Consider the following 20,958-nt stretch of genomic DNA (forward strand, 5'->3'; position numbering starts at 1 on the left):
AGAGCTTTTTACAAATATTATCTCATTTGATTGATAATGGGCAAGACCAGGATAAAGGCCCAAAAAAGAAGGCTAAGTAAAAGTTTTAGAATAATAGTGAATACTTTTCTTAGTCTTAGGGAGAGCCGATCTCCAATAAGAAAGCAACTTTTATGTTCAGTGCTCACCCATAAGTTTGGTTTCTTTGAGTTTCAAGGAGTAACTTTTTAGTTATTGATTAAAGCAGCAATTCTGAGCCCAAGGGATTGTCAACTGGTACAACTTAAACTGGACAGAAAAGCAACCTGGAGACTCTAAATTAAGATCATTTAAATTCTCAATGTCTCAGGCAAGTCTCCAACACCTAACAGTTACCTATTTATATTAATAGAGGATGTTCCCAAAGATCAGGGAAATTACAGGTCCTGACTAAACAAACAAAAAAATGCAACCGGAAGTAAACAATTTAAAATTCAGTGTTGTTTGTTGAACGTAATTTGCAAAATCTATAAAACGTGTGGCAAAATTATCTGATAGCTTTTTTTCCTTTTCCTCCCTCCCCCTACAACATTGAAAAACACATGCAACACACACACACACACACAAACCTACAACTATTCTTATTTGGTAGTATTATTTCAGAAATCAGAGATGGTTTCTAGGGTAAGGTAGAAATGAAATCCTGGTTTTACATTACTAGGTCTTATCCAAAGCAATTGCTACTGATAGTTGTTAAACAGAATGCGGATATTAGTCCATTGTTTTAAATCTTTGTAATACTTTACATTCAAATGAATAGTAAGTATAAAGTGAGAGAGAAAACTGTTCTTATAGGTAAGTGTCTTATGAGATATGAGAGAACAGTTATCAGATGGAATGTAATTTCACTTCTGAATAGCCACCTTCTGTCTAGAAAGGATTTTGTATGTACTAAATGTTCATTAGTTGATAAATGCAAGCTTCATGTAGTCTTGGGGACTAGACTCTGGAAAGCATATTGCATTTTCAATCTCTAAATAATTACACTCACAATTTGGCTGCATAGTTCTACTGAATAACAAATGAGAAGAAAATTATATTAATATCTTAATCTGACTAAGCCACAGCTTTTGGTAAGTCTGAAAATTTTACTTCCTCCCCCTAGCCTTCCACCAAAAGTATGAGCACAATTTATCTCTTAAAAGAGTAATTTATTTCAGTTAAAGTTGTGGCAGTAACAGCACAAAAAGTCAAAAAATTTTTTTAATTTAGAAATGGGAAAAAGAATTCCTTGAAATATTGCCTATATTACATATACACACACATATATGCATAAATCAATATATAAGCTAAACATATTATTAATACATATACAACTACAAATTTAATAATGTTTAAAAATAATTTTACATATAGAGAGCACTTTGCAAACCCATTTCAGTAGCTAGTTATCCACAAAAAAGGATCCAGTCAGCCTAAGAGAAGACTTTTTGTCTATGGGAAGGATTGGGTGCAAGAGAATCGAGTTGCTTTTATTTTCTTATACTTTCAGGATATACAGTGGACTAAAGAGCAAAGGCTATGTCAAAGTGAACATGGTCTTGCTAAAGTTGCTAGACCTAGAATCAGGAAGATCTGACAGAATATGACCTGAGCTACTTATCAGCTCCATAACCCTAGGCAAATTGATTAACTTCTTTCTACCTCTGTTTCATTATTAATTTATATTAATATTAATTAATTAATATTAATTAATAATAAGGGCACTTACCTTCCAGGATTATAGTAAGGATGAAAAAATAATATTTATAAAGCATATTAACAAACATTTAAGCATTATACAAGTGCTAGTTATATTATCATCATTATTATTGTTGCTTTAATAGCTGAATAGCAATTGATTATATCATTAAAATGAATGTACTTTGCAAGTATCATCTTCGACAGTTATCTGATCTATTCTTACTATATATGCTTGGCTGAATTTCTTGGGTTTTTTCTTTCCACACACAAAATACAACTAAACATTATAAAAAGTTCCTATGACCTCCTTTGAATTAGACAGCATTTGAAAGACAAAGAGAATCCTTGATCAAATGTAAGCGTTTTCCTACTTGTTTGTTTTCCTAACTGGGTGTATCCCACTAGGTTGATATTCATCTTGAATAAACACAGTGAGACCTCGTCAAGATACTCAATCTTGAATAAACACAATGAATCAATAAGTATTTCAGTCAATCAATAAACATTTTTCTGCACCAATCTAGTACCTAGCCCTGCCTAGCACTGTGCTAAGCACATTTACAAAGAGTTTAGTATATACTAGATCCTATGCTAAACTCAGTAGGGGAGAAAAACGTGTAAATAAATAAATATGTATAAGATAGTGTAGATGGAAGCCTGTCTTACTAAGGGAAGCTTCTGGGAGGAACCAGGAAAGGACTTCTAGAGAAGGTGGTGCTTAAGCTGAATATTGAATGAAGCCAGCATTCTAAGAGATACACGTGAGGAGGAAGAGCATTCCAGGTATATGAGGCAAAGACATGAAGACAGGAGATGGAATGTTGGGTGGACCAGTATTGCTAGATCATAGAGCTTATGGAAGGGAGTTTAATATAAGAAGATCAGAAAGGCAAAGAGCTTTGTATGTCAAAAAAAACTTTATAATTGATCCTGAAGGTAATTTTCTGTCATTAAAAATATTTGTATTGCACATATACTTATTTGTATTATATATATACCTACTGGCAGCCATCTGTAGGTCAGGGGTTGGGGGAAGGGAAGAAAAAAATTACATAATAACTTTATTATATATTTAAAATGATAGCAGGTTGTACATAGTAGATTTGCAGTTTCATGTGCAATCATCTTTTTTATTATGCTGTGCTATGGAAATGCTTTTTTTATTCCATAAATTAAAAATAAAATATTTGTATAAATTGAAAAATAATATTAAGAAGTGCCCCTCACAAAGCTGCCTTTTGTATTATTGCCTAGGCAGCTGTCTATGTTGTCTAAGAGGCACAGTGAATAGAGTACTGGGCCTGGAGACGAAAAGGCTTGAGTTCAAATCCAGTCTCTGAGACTTACTAGCTATGTGACCCTGAGCAAGTCACTTGACTTCTGTATACCTAAATTCCCTAATCTGTAAAATGGGAATAATAATAGCACCTATCTTTCATAGCTCTTATGAAGATCAAATAAGATATTTGCAAAACACTTTGCAAACCTTAACTCTATAAATGCTTATTATTCTTATTCTTATTCTTATCATTATTATTACCTATCCCAAGAATTGGTTCTACTGACTTGAATGAAAATATAGGAAACTTCATCATTGGTTTTTCATTAGTATTTCTGAAGTTGTTAGGAATGCTCAAGTACCAAGACCATTTATTTATTTTTATTCAATGCTAAAAGTACATATAGTAGGTAGTGTTTGTCTTTGATGCATTCTAACAAATGATTTTTACTAAGTCATAGGCAATACTGGTCTTCACATCCTAACATGGACTTTTATTTTTTCCTTTATAATTTTATTGAAATATTTTCATTCATGTTTTCATTTACTATCATTAATGAACATTTAGTTTGGTCACTGACTTTGAGAATATTGTTAGTCTTTAATGAATATATTTAGATCTTTAATTGTTGCATTTTACCTGTTGGCAACAATATACAGCTAGTTATAGTCCAGTCTAACTGGCATAATATGTTTTAAGATTTTTTTTCTAATTGGTCCAAATATGATTTTCTAAATATTTTTGATTAAAGGTAACAACCAAAAGAATCAATACTTTATTAATATAGGACTTAGTAAAGTAGTAGAAGAAGCAATGATGTGGACAGGATTAGATTTGGAGAGCGAGGATTAGAAACATGATAATATTTTTTGGGTTAGTTTATAAGCTAAAGAAAATATGGCATTTCTTGTTAAATTTTTGGTGTGTCTTCCTGCCTGATAGAACTCTCCATCCTAACCCTGTTGGAAAGCCTAGATGAATATAATATAGCCATAAGATTTATTGTTTACATTAATTTTTACAGCTATAAAACTTTCTGTATTTGGCTTTGGAAATGTTTAGAATAATAATGCATCCAGATGTTCCAAATGCTGACCCGGACTTCATCTCCCTTGTGCTGTCCCAGTCTTTGCTTTTATTGCTTTGCCCTTCTACAAAGCAGCTCTAAGTGCTTTTCACACATTCTTTTGTTATTCCTTCTTCACTTGTTAGTATTATAAGAACAAAAAAGATATAGCCTTGCTCAACCTCCCTCCATCTCTTTGCTTATTTGATTTAGAAAGGAAAAGTACGACAAATCAGACTGTTAATTAGAAGTACATAATTGAAACCCACTCTGTTCAATTACATTCAGACTGCTAAACCAACTGAATAAAAGGGTACAGCAGTAGTGTTGGGAGAGTAGAGGAGAAATATAAAACCTTAGTAGGTAGGCAATTTCTATTAAAGGATCTATGACAGTGCCCTCAGTGTCATAATGGACACCAAATAATACATATGAGATGTTACTTCTTTTAAAATTAAAAATAAAGAAGGGGGAAATTTAAAATATAAATGAAGCCAAATATGAAATATTTTAATTTGTCTCAATTAGAGTATTATAAGGAGATAACTACTAATTTTTGCCTTTTCCCCATAGGACTCTGAGGAAGAAGAACATGAACTGGAGACTATTAGCAAAAAGCTAGTAAGCTCACAGCCTTATGTACCAGTGGAGTTTGCAGACTTCAGTGTTTACAATGCTAGCCTGGAGAACAGGGAGTGGTTTTCTTCTAAAGTTGATTTCTTGAACTCCCGGGTCTTGGAAAAAGAGGTATCACGTAGCCCTACCACTAGCAGTATTACTAGTGGTTATTTTTCCCACAGTGCCTCTAATGCTACTCTATCTGACATAACCGTACCTTCTAGTGATAGCACAGATCAGCTAGCCAATCAGATGAAGGATTTGGACAGCAGTGAGCATTCAGGACCTTCACTTGTGCATGATTTCAGACCTTCTTCCAACAAAGAGTTGGCAGAGCCAGAGGGAGACTTGGCAAAGGATGAAATAAGCACAGTGACACTCAAAGAAAACAGTGCCTTAGTCAAAGGGAGTCCACTATCCCAAAATACCATTAAGAAAAGTTCCAAAGAGCTCTGTAGGACTGGATCATGTTCAGGAATAGACCCCTGCTGCAACAAAAACAATCGAACACCTGTGGGATTCTCTACTAGGGAAGTGACCATAGAGCACATGTCAGATATTGTTGAAGACCATTCTTTCACAGAGTTCATGGGTGTCTCAGATGGGAAAGATTTTGATGGTATATCAGAGCCCCAACTCTCACCTGTTGGAGATCTTTCAAGTGTGAAAAAGAATCTACCAAGTAAAACTGACACCAAGAGTAACGCGGATTGGTTACAAAATCTTGGCCAACCAGAGTCTGAGTCAGAGAGTGATCAATTGTTAAACTCCACAGTGAGTCCTTTGTGTTCAGAGTTAACAAAAGAGGATGCTCATTGTCAAGCAGACCCTGACACCTCCCACCATGAAGACTTGCTGAGAAAGAATCATTTAGATGTCTCTGATGGGGAAGATTGTCTTTCTACAGAGCAGATCTATACCCTGCCTAGCTGGATGATGGTGGGAGAGCAAGTCTGCTTTGGTAACAAGACTGGAATCGTGAGATACATTGGACCAGTGGATTTCTTAGCTGGCACATGGGTTGGCGTTGAATTAAATGTTCAAATGGGTAAGAAATACTCAATGATATATGGGTTTCAGATGTTATTTTCTGCTCTGAGGTGTTCCACATGTATCATAAATGCATGATACAGAATATTTTAGCTGTTTTACTGGTAGAAGTAACAGATGCCTATACATTTTGCACATGGGAAATTAAATTAGAAAATTTTGTTTAATATTCTAATTATTTTTAATTTTATGAAGGAGTAGAATTTACTGTCATTCCTAATGAAAATAGCTAATTATCCATTTAAAAAAATAAAAAACCTTTGAGTGTCATACTTTACTTGCAAAAAAAAGCCTTCCAATTCTTTCTATTTCACTTGCTGCTGCTTTCATCTGCAGTCCCATTAACAAGGAACTCAGGTCTGTTGAAGCAGAGAAAGGCTGTCTAGGGATTTGGGGAGGGGGTTCAAGAAGAGAGAACATATCATTTAAAAGTACTGTTACTAAAATATTATCATGTCAAGTTAATTTTCCTAAACTGAAACAGCTAGAATTTGAAGTTGTGAGTTGAGGAAAGGAGTATGTGAAGGTTATTCACGATCTTTTAACCTGTTCAGTATCTGACCTAGGAAAGGAGAGTGTGGAATAGAAAACCATAGAACCAAGGCTCATTGCAGACAGAACTGTGAACCAATCAAAATTCATCTTTGACAGCCAGTTATCGCATAGTGGAAAGAGCAATTTTCTTTGAGTTAGGATGCTTGGGTTCAGGTCCTGTTCAGACTTTAAATATCTCACCTTAAAGAAGTCACTTAACCTTCATGAACCTCAGTTTCTTCATCTGTAAAATGAAAATACTTGTTTTACCAACCTTATAGAGCTGTTGATGGAAAATCTTCCACAAATCTTAAAGTGCTAAATAGGTGTGAACTATTATTATCTTCTTTGCTGCTTCATCTGTCTTGACCTGAATCCGTAGTCCAGGTGCTTGGTGCCTTCATATTGCTTTCTGACTACCTAGAGTCTTTTTTATTTATTTATTTTTAACATTTTCTAGGCAGTTTCCTGTCTCTTTGCTCCAAAATTTTTCCAGCTTTGTCTCCTCCTTTAGAACAGACAGACATCTGTTTTCCATTCTCTTGCCAAGTGATTGGTTAATCAATTCGATAGGATAATTCTACTCAATAAATATCTATTGAATATGTATTGGGTACAAAAGAGTGTTATACTATAGGTTCTTTAGGGTTACAAAAATAAGCAAGGCATAGTCCCTGCCTTTGAGGAATCTTTAATTTAATAAAAAAGCTAAAACAAGTACACAAATAACTATAATGCAAATTAGAAGTTGATCAGTGCCTTAATAGTGTTATGAGAATTCAGAGAAGGGAGAGATTATATTAAACTGAAGGAATCCTGAAATATTTTGTGGAAGAAGGGGCATTTGTGTGTGGTCTCGAAGGATGGGTAGAGTTTCAACAAACTGAGGTGTAGGGACAGAGTGTTCCAGACAAAAGAAACAGCAGAAGCAAAAGGGCATAGGAAAGTATAGAATGTGTTCAGAGAATAGTGAAGAAACCAGTTTGAATGGAATATAGAGTAGAAAGGGAGTAATAAAAGAGAAAACTGGAAAGACAAGTTGGGACCATATTATCATAGAGAGCTTTGATTGCCATGCTATGGAATTTGAATTTTGTTCTCCAGAGGGAACCACTGATGGTTTTTACCAGGGGAGCAATGTGATTCAAGGTTAATTCATGTTAAGATATTAATGGCTGATGATTATTTAATGTGCCACTCTTTCCCCTACCACAAAATCAGCATTTTAAAGGACTTATTCGGTGTCTTTACCAAAAAAGCAATTAATGGAAATTTCTGGTTTCTTCTTTCTTGTTTACACATACAAGACTGTAAGCCCTTGAGAATAGGGATTATTTCTTAATTCTTTCTCATTTCCTGAGCATACTAGGCAGCCAATGTTTGTTGAATAAATGAGGCCAGCCCTAGGTGTAGGATTCCAAAATAATGAGGCCTTCTAATAAGACAAGGAAGAACAGGTTTCTCTCCTCTTTACCTAAAACTAGAAGTGGAATCAGTCTTACTAACTTTTTTATAAAGTTAAAATTCATAGAAACAAGGAATCAAGAAGTGAGTGTTTGAAAGGATCTTAAGAGTTCATTTAGTCTGTAACCCTACCGAAAGCAAAATATCTGTATGATACACTGGAAAGAATTCTGTATTTGTTGTCAGAGGATCTCAGTTAAATTCTGGCTCTGTCATTTGCTATCTCTATAATCTTGGGCAAATCATTTAATCTCCCTGGGCCTCAATTGCTCTTCTGTAGAGTATCATTTAGATGATGTCTAAGGTTCCTTCCACCTCTAAAGATCTGTGATGCTACCATCTTGGTTTAGGTATCTTCAGTATCCCCCAAAAGGAATCACCCAATCTCTGCTTTAATATCACTAAAGAAAGAGAAAGTCATTGTCTCATGCTATATATCAAATAGGGAGTTCTTCATTTTTAGTTCCATTGGACGCCATTGTTGTCCAACATGTTGGAAGCACAGATAGACTGAGTACAAAATTGATGATTTTTGTTGAAACAGTTGATCTCTTTTTGTGTTATCTATATACTTATTTAGTGGTTGATAGTTTGCCAAAAATCTGTCTTCCTAAAATTTTGACCCATTGCTATTACTCCCTTCTAGAGCTAAGCAGAATCAGTTTAATGCCTCTTTAATTCAATGAATATTTATAAAGCACCACAAACATTTATTAAGGGATACAAAGAGAAAAACTGAACAAGAAACCCTGATCTTGAAGAACATTCCAGGCAAGGGAGATGAGCCTGTGAAAAGGCACAAAAAAAGGAGATAGAATGGTATGTAGGGAACAGTTAGCATGCCAAGCTGTCTGGAACAGTGTGTGTGTGTGTGTGTGTGTGTGTGTGTGTGTGTGTGTGTGTGTGTGTGTGAAGATTAGTAATATGAAAAAATATGGAAAGGTAGGCTGGTGCAAGGCAGTTATCAGCTGAGTGTGTGTTTTATCCTAGGGGCAATAAGGAGCCAGGGAAGATTCTTGATTAGGGGAATGATATGGTCAAACCTGTTCATTAGGATGATTGTTTTGATAGCTGATTGGAGGATGTATTGGGGAGAGTAGAGACACAGCCATGAGTCCACTGAGGAGCCATCAGATACAGTAATCCAGAGATGTCACGTAATAAGGGCCCAAACCAGGATAGTAACTTTGCAAGTGAAGAGAAGGGAACAAATGAAAGAAATGTTGTAGAGATAAAATCAAGGTGACCTGGCAATTAATTAAGTCTGAGAGGTTAGGGAGAAATAAGAATCAAAGATGACTCTCTAGATTTGAATCTGAGTGACCAGAAGGATGATGATATCATCAATAGAAATAAAGACATTTGGAAGAGGAGTAGCTTAGGGGAAGATCGACAATCCAGCAAATGAAACTGAGGAGCAGCAAGACAGATGGCGGGCTGGGGACAAGTAGAGACCACTGTCATGAGAGCTGAGGAAAGAGAGTATCCACTTCACAGAGCTGGTCAACTTTGTTGGTTGCAGAAACACAAGAGCTGAGGGGGGAAAAAACCACCATTAGATGTAATGGTTAGCAAATAGTTAATACACACACACACACACACACACACACACACAAACTTCCATAACAGCCCTTCGGATAACGTAAAAATCGCTATCCTTTCCCCCAAGTTTTCTCCAGGCTACATATCCCCAGCTTTTTATATTGATCCTCATGTAACATGGTTTTTAGTTCTTTCACTGTCCTGATCCTTCCTGAGATATGGTCTAATGAATACAGACTGCAGCGAGACTATTACCTGCATATTAAATTTATATCAGTGCAGCCTAAAATCACATTAATTCTTGTGGCTGCCATATCACTGGGGACTCACATTAAGTTTTCGATCAACCAAGCCCCTCAGGTCATTTGTATCAAAGACTTCAGCCTTGCTTTGCCCTCATCTCTCATTAATCCTTTTGACATATTCAAACACTGTACAACCCTCCTAGCTGTCAACAATTTTCCATGACCATCACTTCATTACCATTTTCCTTTTCTTCAAGATCAAAATCTCTTTGTTCCTCACCGTGGAACAGGCACAGGATTCTCATCATCTTGGTTCCATACTCAAATTCTTCCAACCCCAGCAAATATCCTAATTATGTGTTTAGTTTTAGCTTATCAGCACCTAATGGACATGCAATGTGAATCACAGGGAATTCAAAATTTTCAGTTCCAAAACTGAAATGATATTCTTTCAGTCTGTGTTTTAGTGGTTAGGTTAGAGGAATAATTGTTTTTTTCTCTTTAACCTTAATTTCTAAGATATATTCATCTCCTTTATTTAGGGGATGTTTTCACTATTTTTTTTAACTCTGTCATCTTACACCTTGGTTTGCTTTTCCTCCAGTATGCTGTCCATTCTTGGTTCCTTTCCTATAATCGATCCCAGGTTTTTAAGCCTTTTTAGGAGAGGAAAAGACTACTGGCTGATCAGTACTATGACTATGAATGCTGAGTTTAAAGTATGACCTCCTAGAGCAGGGAAAGTAGAGGAAGGATGGAAAGAATGCAGACTAACAGCATCCTTGTTTTTGCATTAAAGGGAAGCATGATGGGACAGTGAAAGGAAAAGAGTACTTCCGGTGCAAACCACAGCATGGCATCTTTGTTCGCCCTGGGCGCCTTCTGAAAGCACCAGCTCCCACAAAGAAATGCAGCAATGCTTCTCGACCTCAGGCAGCCTCCAGTCTCGAGAAGAGGAAAAGTGTTGTGGTCCCAGTACCATCTCCCTCTTCTTCCAAAGCAGGAGAAGCAGCACTTTGTTACTCAGGCGATGCAGCAGCCTCTACTTTTTCCAGGAAGCAGGAAAACAGAAAGTCCTGGATTAACTAAGCAGCAGTATGTTTTGATATTTGCACTTATGACACAACTCTCCCCATCCCCCCACCACCACTCTGTAGGAACCTTTATAAATTAAAAAAAAAACCACTTTATTCTTGTATATTTTTAATCAGTCCTTACTGGATGTGTGCTCTTTAGAACCACGGACTTAATTCTCTAATTTTTTTTTATAAATAATATATATTATATATATATGAATATGTGTATCTATAGTTTGTCTGTCAGGAGGCAGGCAAGGCTGCACACTAAAATAGATAAAGATGATTTGTAGATAACTGAAAGGTACTGGACTCTTTGTTACAAAGCAAGTTGGGGGGAAGTCTTATTTTAAACAAACAAATATTTTATTGCAGAACAAGGAGGATGCAAGTCCCTCTTCATGGAAAAGGTTACAGTATGCTGTTCTTTATAACCAAAGAACTCGTATTAGACATTTGCTGTCCTGTCTTATTTTTTCTGTAAATATACATTTAACTGCAAGTTTGGTGCCATGATTCTCTTGGTCACTGGGCACCATCCTGCCTTATCTGTCCTCTGTTAAATAAGCACACTGAAAATAACTTTTTTTTTGTCTTCCAAGTGGCCTGCCATTGTGCTGACCTGCAATTGTATTGCTTACATTGACAATGACTGAGGCTGTGGGTTTTGTATTCCATAGGCACTTGTTCCAGCCCAGCAGTTTGAATACAGAGAGCAGTATTACTGTAAGGGGAAAGCAAGGACATACCACCTTGGCTTGGGGTTCTTTGTTTTGTTTGAGGTGGGGGTTTGTTTGTGGGGTTTTGTTGTTATTGTTTTTAAGTGACTCTGGGAAATGAGGAAGAGACAGGGTGAGCAAGCAGCAGAAGTTTGGGGCTGCACACGTTGCACTGGGGATGGCATGAGTTATCTGCTGAAATACAGATGATGCTGCCCTTCGTGACTGCATCTATAAATGTCTCCTACATTGGGAAACATGAAAAGACTCTGTGGATGTGTGTGTGTGTGTATTTTTTAAAACTGCTTTGTATATCTCTGCTGTAGTTATTTGTAAAAATGTTATGGATGGACAGCTAGAAATGTCTTGTTTCTAAAGAGAGAGAGACACGTGTACAGTCTGTGGTATCTTTTTTTCCCTTTAGTCTGTAGCATCAGTAAATGAGTGAGATACCTGGGACCTTACTGAAAAGCTGCTGTTCTTCGTATGAATTTGTGTATAGTAACCTGATGATAGTATTTCACCATTTGCTGTAAAGAATTGTAATTTATATTCTATTTCAGTCATACTGTATTTAATTCATACAGATTTTTTTGTGTTTTAGAATACAGACTATAATTCAAATTTTACAAAGATAATTGTTTGTTTTTAATAACACCAAAAGTATGTTGTGAGGACAGATTGTGGTTTAATGCATTTGTTGATAAGATTCTCCCTGTTACATTTATTTTTTGTGTTATTCTTGCTGCCTTTCATTGGTGCTCCAGACCCTTTGAAGAAATTATTGGATTCCTTAAGGGAGAAAGGGCTTTACCACTAGTTATAGGTGCTTGTGGCATTCTGATCAGATATGTGTATGCTACTGAAATTTGAAAGGCAAGCAGCATTTTACCTTTTCCATACATGAAACAGAATGGATAACCATTATTTCTACCAAAATTTTCATCTGAAGAACATTTTATCATGGAATTGCAGTTGAAAGTACTTTCAGCAACTCATAATAATCCATCTTTCCTAAGTCACAGAGAATTGCACTTAAATTTTCCTATTTAGAAATGTCTGGGAAAGAACTCCAGGAAAAATTATGTAGAGAAAATTCAGATGAGGATACATGAATGCTATGAGATTCAAAGCAATCAAAGGGTCCAGTAATCAAATAAATAAACTATGTCAACGAGGGCACTATTTCAGTACAAAACAAATCAGACAGTTCGCCCTTAACCTCTAAGCTTGTTCAAGATTCACACAATTGCAGATCATTGATATTATCACTTGAAATGTTAGTGAGTAAACCACATTTCATTCTGTACTTGATTTATAAATAGAATGGTGCTGATGTGTTATTTCCAAACTACATCTCTCATGCCTTGTATTTGTTTTCAGTTGCCTTGGTCCATGCATTATCATAATGGTGATGAGAGGAAATACAGTATAGTACAAAGATTTCAAAACCTGACTCTCATTCTTCAAAACAATATGCCCACTACTAGCATGACACTTTACCTATGGAGACGTCAGTTTTTTTTATCTGTAAAAGGGGATGATAATGGTACATTCACTTCCTACCTCATAAAGGGATATTGTAAGAAAAGCACATTATAAACCATAAAACTCCTCAGAAATGTGAGTTGTGATCCTGATCCAGAATCTTGGCTTTTTATAGCACTAGTATATGATAGTTTTTATAGATGTATGTTGTATATATATGTATGTGTATGTGTACATACACAAAATGGACTTATGATTGCTTTAGTAGAGAGAACTCCTAGATAAGGAAAGCCCCTTTACCAATGCAATTGATTCCTTCTCTGCAACTTATGGTCTTAAGAGAGTTGCCTAGGGAACTGAGGGGTTAAGCAATATGTCCAGGGCCACATAGCCCTGTACCAATCAATAAGCATTTATTGAGCACCTGTTATGTCCCAGATACTGTGCTAAGTGCTACATCCAAAGAAGCCTTTTCTTATCTTTAAATACTAAATGGTGATGGCTGTGCAATGCCCCCAGACTTGCACAACCAGCAGAGGAGATGTGCTTGAATAAGAAAACTTCCTCTTTTCTTCCTGCCCTGGACAACCAAAAAAAGAAGGGGGGAAAAAAAGGCACACTAATGGTAGAAGACATAGAAAAGTTTTCTGGAATCAACTCTAAATCTCACTGCTAAAGTAACATTAATTCTAGGGTTTGGTTTTTTTTTCAAGTAATGTTAGACTTGCCCTACTAGTATTTTTTTTTAAAGTGTATCTGTAATAAACACTTGATCTAGGTTTCTCTCATGTTCTAGAAGAGAGAATCTGCCACAAGACCTCAGGGATTATTCAGGAATTACATATGGATACAATAGCCTCCTATTGGTGGTAGTTAAAGTAAAATGTAGAATGTGGAGAAGGGGGGCAGCTAGGTGGCACAGTGGATAGAGCATGGGCCATGGAGTCAGGAGGACCTGAGTTCAAATGTGACCTCAGGCACATAACACTTACTAGCTGTGTGACTCTGGGCAAGTCACTTAACTCCAATCACCTTAAAAAAAAAAGGATGTGGAGAAGGGAATTGGGTAAGGGAACAAGTAGTTATTAATCAATCAATAAACATTTATTAAGGGCACATACTATATGTCAGGTATTGTGCTAAGCACTGGGGATTCAAAAAGAGGCAAAAGACAGTTCCTGCCCTCCAGGAGTTCACAATCTAATAGAGGAGGCAACAAGCTATATATATATCATATATAGATAGTGTATGTGTGTATAGCATACATATATACACACACATATATGTGTGTGTACATTCATACATATATACAGGAAGTGATTGAGAGAGGGAAGCACTAGAATTAAGAGGGGTTGGGAAAGACTTCCTGTAAAAGATAGGATTTTAGTTGGTATTAAAGGAAGTCAGGAAGTGGAGATGAGGAGGAAAAGCATTTCAGGCAAGGGAGACAGCCAGAGAAAATGCCCCAATATGAAAGATAGACCGTCTTGTTTCTGGAATAGCAAGGAAGTCAGTGTCGCTGGATAGAAGAGTATGAGGGAGTCAGGTGTAAGAAGACTACAAAAGTAGAAGAGGGCTAGGTTATGAAGGGTCTTTAAACACCTGTTGAGCACCTGCTGTGTGCCAGGCACTGTGCTAAATACTTTACAAATATTTGGTCCTCCCAACAAGCCTAGGACATGCTATTATCATCCTCATTTTACTGTTGAGGCAGAAAGAGGCTGAGTGATTTGCCTAGGGTCACACAGCTAGTATACACACTAGTATATACCAGTAAGCATCTGTTCATGGATTTGAACTCAGGTCTTCCTGACTGCAGACCCAGCACTCTTATCCATTGCACCACATAGATTCCTGTCCCTAGGTAACTTTCAGAAAGAAAGCAAAGAAGAGCGGGAAAAAATTCCTAAAGTCTGTATTTGGTCTATTCCTCAACTGTTTCCAGTGCTCAGAAAGGGTAGGAGGAGGGGGAATAGATTTGAGCTCTGTGGTGGTGATTGTTCCTTGTTAATACAGTATGTTCACTGAAATTGTGATCAAAATTCTTGGCTTCTTTTAAGTCTATTAGGAAGCAATATTGTCTTGTATTCTTGGTTGGTTAATTGGTTTGATTTGGTTTTTAGGTTGATTTTTTTTCTTTTGCAAGATAATTTTGCTCTTATACCTCCTACAGATAGATCTGACACTTAAAAACAGTCTAAGAGGATATGTTTGTTTCCTTACTCTGTGTAATCTGAAATGGCTTGGCAGCCACTGCCATCTTAAAATTATAATAGGTTTTCTCAGTGCCAAAATGTCTCTGAAAGTCCTTTGGGAACCCTCTTCATGAAGATATTAACAAGCTGTTTAGCAGAATAATGATTGCCCAAAAGAGAAGGTAAGGTTAGAAACCAAAGAAGGAAACAAAGGTGACAAAAGGTGAACTTAGAAGAAAATAAGAGGAACTAAGGGGTAGCCTAAAACCACTTGGCTGTTTTCATAAACCCTAAATGCTTTAAACTAAAATATTAATTTTTTTCATGCATACAACTTTTCATTTTTATTTACAAGTTATTTTTTAACTTGAATTTTCAAAATCCTTGCAGGATAAAAACTAAATAACTTTTTGTAGTTTTATAGTCTACCAAGAAGACCAGAGAGTATCTTAATCAAATAGTGTTGCTTTCTCTATACCTTTTAATAGTAAGCATTCTGTCATAGAGAGGGAAAAAAAAGCCTGATTTTCACAATCAAAGCTAAAATTCAAGCCTAGACCAGCAAGGCCTTTGCTGAGAACAGTGTTTCATTTCAAATGGAGAGAATCCTTGGCATCTGAAGACTTATCACTGATCTTGCATTTTCAATTGTTTGGGTTTTTTTCCAAGCCTGGTTATAAGTTTCATTTATCTAATCATACTCTTATCTATTACCCTTGCAACAAGTGATAATGCATTTTTTAAGAAGTCTAGCTGGAGTTAGGACTTGAGTAGCTGTGGCAAAATAAATACTAACAGGCTTTAAACAACATTAGGGGAGGGACTGTATTTTACCTAAACTCTCTCTACTCCATACTCTCTAGAACATTCTAGGAACTTAATAAAGTTGAATTGAAGCTAACTGAATTGAATCAAATCTCTGACCCTACAATGTTAGTAACTTCATTTATATATGTGGGTTTCAAAGAAAGTTCACCATACAAAGAAAAATTGGGATATTGTAGTTGGTAGTAATTCTAGAACAATGATTTATATGATATAGCTAAAAATTAAATTGCACCAGTATACCCAGCAGAGACAGATTATTTAAAATGTAATTGTGGGGACAGCTGAATATAAAATTTGAGAGGTAAAGATCAAGGGAAATGGAGGAAGAGCATAACTAACTTTGTTGTTGTTCAGTCATATCTGACTCTTCATGACCCCACTTGGGGTTTTCTTGGCAAAGACACTGGAGTGGTTTAACTTATCGTATCACAACTACTGGATGGCATTTAAATGGCTTTGGATATTTCCCCCACTCTTCAGTCCCTGGGAATGCTCCTTCACTAGAGTTCTTAAATGATTCTGGTCCAAAATGATTATACCTAAACTCAACCTGAATATTGGCATCTTGATATGATATTGGGCAGGATCCCATGTACTTTATGATATAGTCTTAAAGTCATATCACATTGAATCTTTAGCATTCTATCCTCACTAAAATAAGGAAATGAGGATTTCTACTTTTGTGAAAAGCACTTGAGAGCTGCCAAACTGGGAAAGAAAACACCCAATAGAGTTGAAAAAAGAGATTGGTCAGAATAGAGATTCAGTTTCTTGTACAACCCTCCTCTTCTACTCTGAGTATGATAACACTTATTTTACTTAGTATTAAGTTCAGAATTTTAAAAAAAAATTTAATTTAATCCCTTCCTCCTGGTTTGAAGGTAAACTGATTTCTGAGGAAATCCCTTAGTACAAGTTGGAGGATGCCTCAAATCCAAGACTTGAAGGTTCAGGGCCAACACATATGGTAGGCCTGGAGATTACTGTCATCTCTCCTCCTCCTCCCCACCCTTCCCCCACCACAAAAAAAAATTATACCAATTCAACTTAACAGTTGACAACATTTATCTTCAAGGCACAGGTTTTTTGGGGGGTTTTTATAGGCAGTTGGGGTTAAGTGACTTGCCCAGGGTCACACAGCTAGTAAGTGTCAAGTGTTTGATCTGAGGCCAGATTTGAACTCAGTTCCTCCTGACTTCAGGGCTGGTACTCTATCCACTGCACCACCTAGCTGCCCCCCAAGGCACAGTTCTTAAAGGTCCTGAGCACGTCCACTTCAACCTCTACTTGCTGTCTTTTGTGGTTGAGTCATTTTTCAGTCATATCTGACTCTTCATGACTCCATTTGGATTGGAGTTTTTTGTTTTGTTTTGTTTTTGGCAGAGATATTGGAGTGGTTTGCTATTTTCCTTCTCCAGCTCATTTTACAGATGAGGTAATTGAGGCAAACAGGGTGAAGTGACTTGCCCAGGGTAACACAGCTAAGTGTCTGAGGCCAGATTTGAACTTGAGAAGATGAGTCTTCCTCACCCCAGGCCCGGTGCTCCATCTACTGTGTGACCTAGCTGTGGGCTTACTGAATGGCCACAGCTTGATCACTAATCTCCAGAAACAATATGGAAAGCCTCTCTTTAAATGGCCACTCTTGTCAGTGGTAGTGCCAGAAGCATGGAGGCCACCCAGGCTCTCCTTCCTCTGCATCTAACAAATATACTGGGAGTTTATTTCAGATGAAAAGTTTTTAAGTTCAGTCACAATTGCTGGGACCCCTCAGATAGGAAAAATTCCCAATAGCTACCCTTACTTTGATATCTGTCTCTGAATAAGCTCTGCCTTCTTTCTGGTTGTGGCAAAATTTGCTTTACTGGAAACATTCTGCAAAAACTAGATTACAGATGCCATTACAGATGGCATCAAGAGGAGTTGGGAGAAGATGCTGACCTCTTCTTAAAACTTCCATCAGCCTAGATCCTCCTCTCCATGATTCCCATAGAGGCAAAGACTATCTCTGTCCTCTGACATCCTTTTCTTTGCTCCATGCTTGCTCCAATCTCTCTGTTGAGGGTTAGTGGTTAGGGTGCTGGGACCCCAAAATCACAACACATGGGTGTTCCCAGAAAGAATTCAACCCAAGCCTTCTTTCAGCCAAAGACAAGGTTTATTAGAACATCCATCATATTGGGCAGACTCTTAAGGAATCTGAGCAGTGGCTAGATTTTAAGAATCTGAGCACCTTAATGGAGACAAGATGGACCTTATATACAGAAAGACTATGGGAGGGATCTAGGTGTGGCCAAGTCGTCGGTGAGGACTGTGGGGTAATAGAAACCAGAGACCTGGACCACATAGCCAAGGGAGAATGGAGTCTAGCTAGGATTAAGGGTGGGAAGTGGCCAGGGGCCATAGGGAGGTAAGATAATGGAGGGCTAGGCTAGGTTAAGGGTAACAGAGAATTGGAAGGTTGGGTGTAGCCACAATGTAAAGCCAGTTGATGGGATTATAGTGTCAGGCAAACACCAGAGATTTGGCCATGTGGGAAAGTCCAGGGAATCCCATCATCTCTAATGCAAACTCTCAGACTCTTTTCTTCCCCAGTCCTGAAATAGTTTCTCCCTTTTATATAAAACACTTAAGGTATGACCCAGTATCTTGCACAAAGACTTTGAACAGGTCCTGTTCAGTTATTATTGTTTGATTCAATTTTTTTAAAAAAAATTTGCCCTTAGTCTAAGCATCACAGCCAAATGAGGTGGTGTATGAAGGAAAAACTTCATTTCAGCAGAATGTCCCAGGGATCAGTGCTTGGCCCTATGCTGTTTAGCATTTGTTGATGGCTTGGATAAAAACAGATGTTATGTTTATCAAATTTGCAGAAGACATGAATGTGGAAGGGATAGCTAACACAATAATGTATGGTAGAGGTGGGATCTAAAGAGATTTTGACATCCCTTTGGGCAGAGTCAAATAAGGTGCATTTTAACAGCTATAAATCTGATACATGGGTTTAAAAAAAATCAACTTCACAAGAATAGAATGGGGAAATGCCTGGTTAAACAGTGGTCTGAAAAAAATCTAGCAACGTACTCTAAGGAAGTCCCTTAACCTCTCAGTATCACAGTAATTCTCTAAGATTATACATTACTGAGCAGCTGTTAGCCTGCATCAGTAGAGGGATTTTCCTTAATTGGAACTCCCTACACCAATGATATTGTAAGTTTAGTTTAAATTTTAAAAAAAAAGATGTAGGGGATTCCATGATTCATGAGTTCAATAGGCGTCAAAGACAAAATATATCAGTTAAAAAAGTCCATGTCATCTTGGCCTACATTAAGAGAGGCATAGCTTCCAGGAAGAGAGGAGATAGTAATGCATGCATATAATCTGCTTAAAAATCCCTCTCTTTCACCCCATCTTCAGAAAGGCATGGGGTATCTGCCTGCCTGCCAAAAACATCACCTTTACCTTACACACACACATATACATGCCATATTTTATAAGGATTTTTTGCAATATTTTCTCTTTAAGGTTGATATTCTTTATTTTATTTAAATTTCACCCATACAGAAAAATGTAGGAGAGAAATAGAAATATATGGAAATAGAAATAGTATGTGTTGCCCCAGGATCTCTAACTTTCTACTGATGAACTTGTACAATGTCATCAGGAATATGTCTACTCAGCTCTCTTATCATAGCTCTTAGAACATGGTGAAGGTTAACACAGAAGTCTGAAGAACACTTATTTCCCAGAGAAAGCCATTCACTATAGTGCAAGTGTTTATGGGTGTGGGATGTTTCTCATATGGTAGTTCACAAGTCAGGAAGTACCTGGACTTCATAGATATGAAGACTCCCAAGGAAATAATAGTTCATTAGTTCACAAGCAAGCAACACAAGTGGAAGGGATGATAGGCCCAGAGCTGGAAGGGACTTCAGGGACCACCTAGTCTAACATCCCTATTTTCTGGTGAGGAGAGTGAGTTCCAGGGAGATTAAGGCACTCTAACTCACAGAGAGTATGATTTGAACTCAGCTCCCCATCCTCCAGAGGTAGTGTTCTTTCCACTTTAGTACAATGCATCATCACTATTTCTTGCTACCTGGGCCATTTCCTAGAGAAGGCTATCCCTAAGTTAGTATAGTGACTAATTTTCTCTCAACCAGTAAGAAAGCTGTTCAGTGGTATAAAAACAGATTTGAGAGTAAGAAATTCTTGACTTATTTCTAACTCTTGGTTTTGACAATCGTTTTCATTTTTAGTCTTTTGTTAATTCCCCAAAGGGGGGGCCATCTCCAGTCGTCCTGATCTATGTCTTGTCACTGGACTCAGAGTGACGCTAGTGACTTTGCACAGCCCTGCCTCACTTAAATTCAATTCACCTGTTCATTATGATATTACCTCCCTGATGTCAGCACATGGTCCTCCTCAAGAACAAAGGACAAACAACAACTCCCCTAAAGCACAGTTATCCACCTGTGAACCACAGAACAATTTTGAGAGTTAATTAGTTTCTATTTGCACAAGGCTTTGTAGACAACTATGGTATCTAAATACCCCTTGTCCACTTTGGAAAAATAAAAAAGTCAATCCAAAGGTAATTGAATTGACTTGTCTTTCCTGCAGTTGATTTAATGGTAAGTCAAGTTTTGAAAGCAAGATACGGTTCCAAATGTAGTGCTATCACTTAGGTGTTGAGCATGCATCTTAGGAAAAGAAGAAAAGTAGGCTAAAATATTTGTCTCTAAATAGAGTCTGAACTTGGAATAATGGGTTGAATGCAAACTTGCTCTCATTGAATAAAAAAGAAAGTATGCTGGACCTGCTTAGGGTATAACTATCCATTCTTTATGCCCATTAGATAAGGATGAAGATGGGGACTGGGCCTGTGGTTTAATCCACATAGGGAACTTCTGGGTGAGAAAACTCTCTCTACCAATGCAGGTCTACACCTTCTCTGCAATGTTCAGTCTCATAGAACCATCTAGAGTGTTGAAAGGCTAAGTGACTGGCTCAGAATGCTCTACCACAGGCTGGGCACAAATAGTTCATGTGAACATTTGGGGTGGTTTCTCTAAATTTGTGCATCCTGTGTTTCCTTTGAACTGTTTCAATTCTGCTTCGCTCCTAGAAGATAGCACCTTCTCTGATGTGG

General features: G+C 37.2%; 1 protein-coding gene across 4 annotated transcripts in view; it reads left to right on the forward strand.

Moving 5' to 3' along the window:
- Positions 1-12,738, forward strand: part of KIF13A (kinesin family member 13A) — a 245,689-nt gene extending 232,951 nt beyond the window's left edge. For all 4 annotated transcript variants that reach the window (XM_020986811.2, XM_020986812.2, XM_020986813.2 and 1 more), the window contains 2 exons: positions 4,621-5,713; positions 10,300-12,738. In XM_020986811.2, coding sequence (XP_020842470.1) covers positions 4,621-5,713; positions 10,300-10,589 — 1,383 coding nt within the window. In that variant the 3' untranslated portion in view covers positions 10,590-12,738. The remainder of the gene's footprint in view (positions 1-4,620; positions 5,714-10,299) is intronic.
- The last annotated feature ends 8,220 nt before the right edge of the window (positions 12,739-20,958 follow it).

The sequence above is a fragment of the Phascolarctos cinereus genome, unplaced genomic scaffold (genome assembly GCF_003287225.1).
Source record: "Phascolarctos cinereus isolate Bilbo 61053 unplaced genomic scaffold, phaCin_HiC Scaffold_4;HRSCAF=312, whole genome shotgun sequence".
Lineage (NCBI taxonomy): Eukaryota > Metazoa > Chordata > Mammalia > Diprotodontia > Phascolarctidae > Phascolarctos > Phascolarctos cinereus.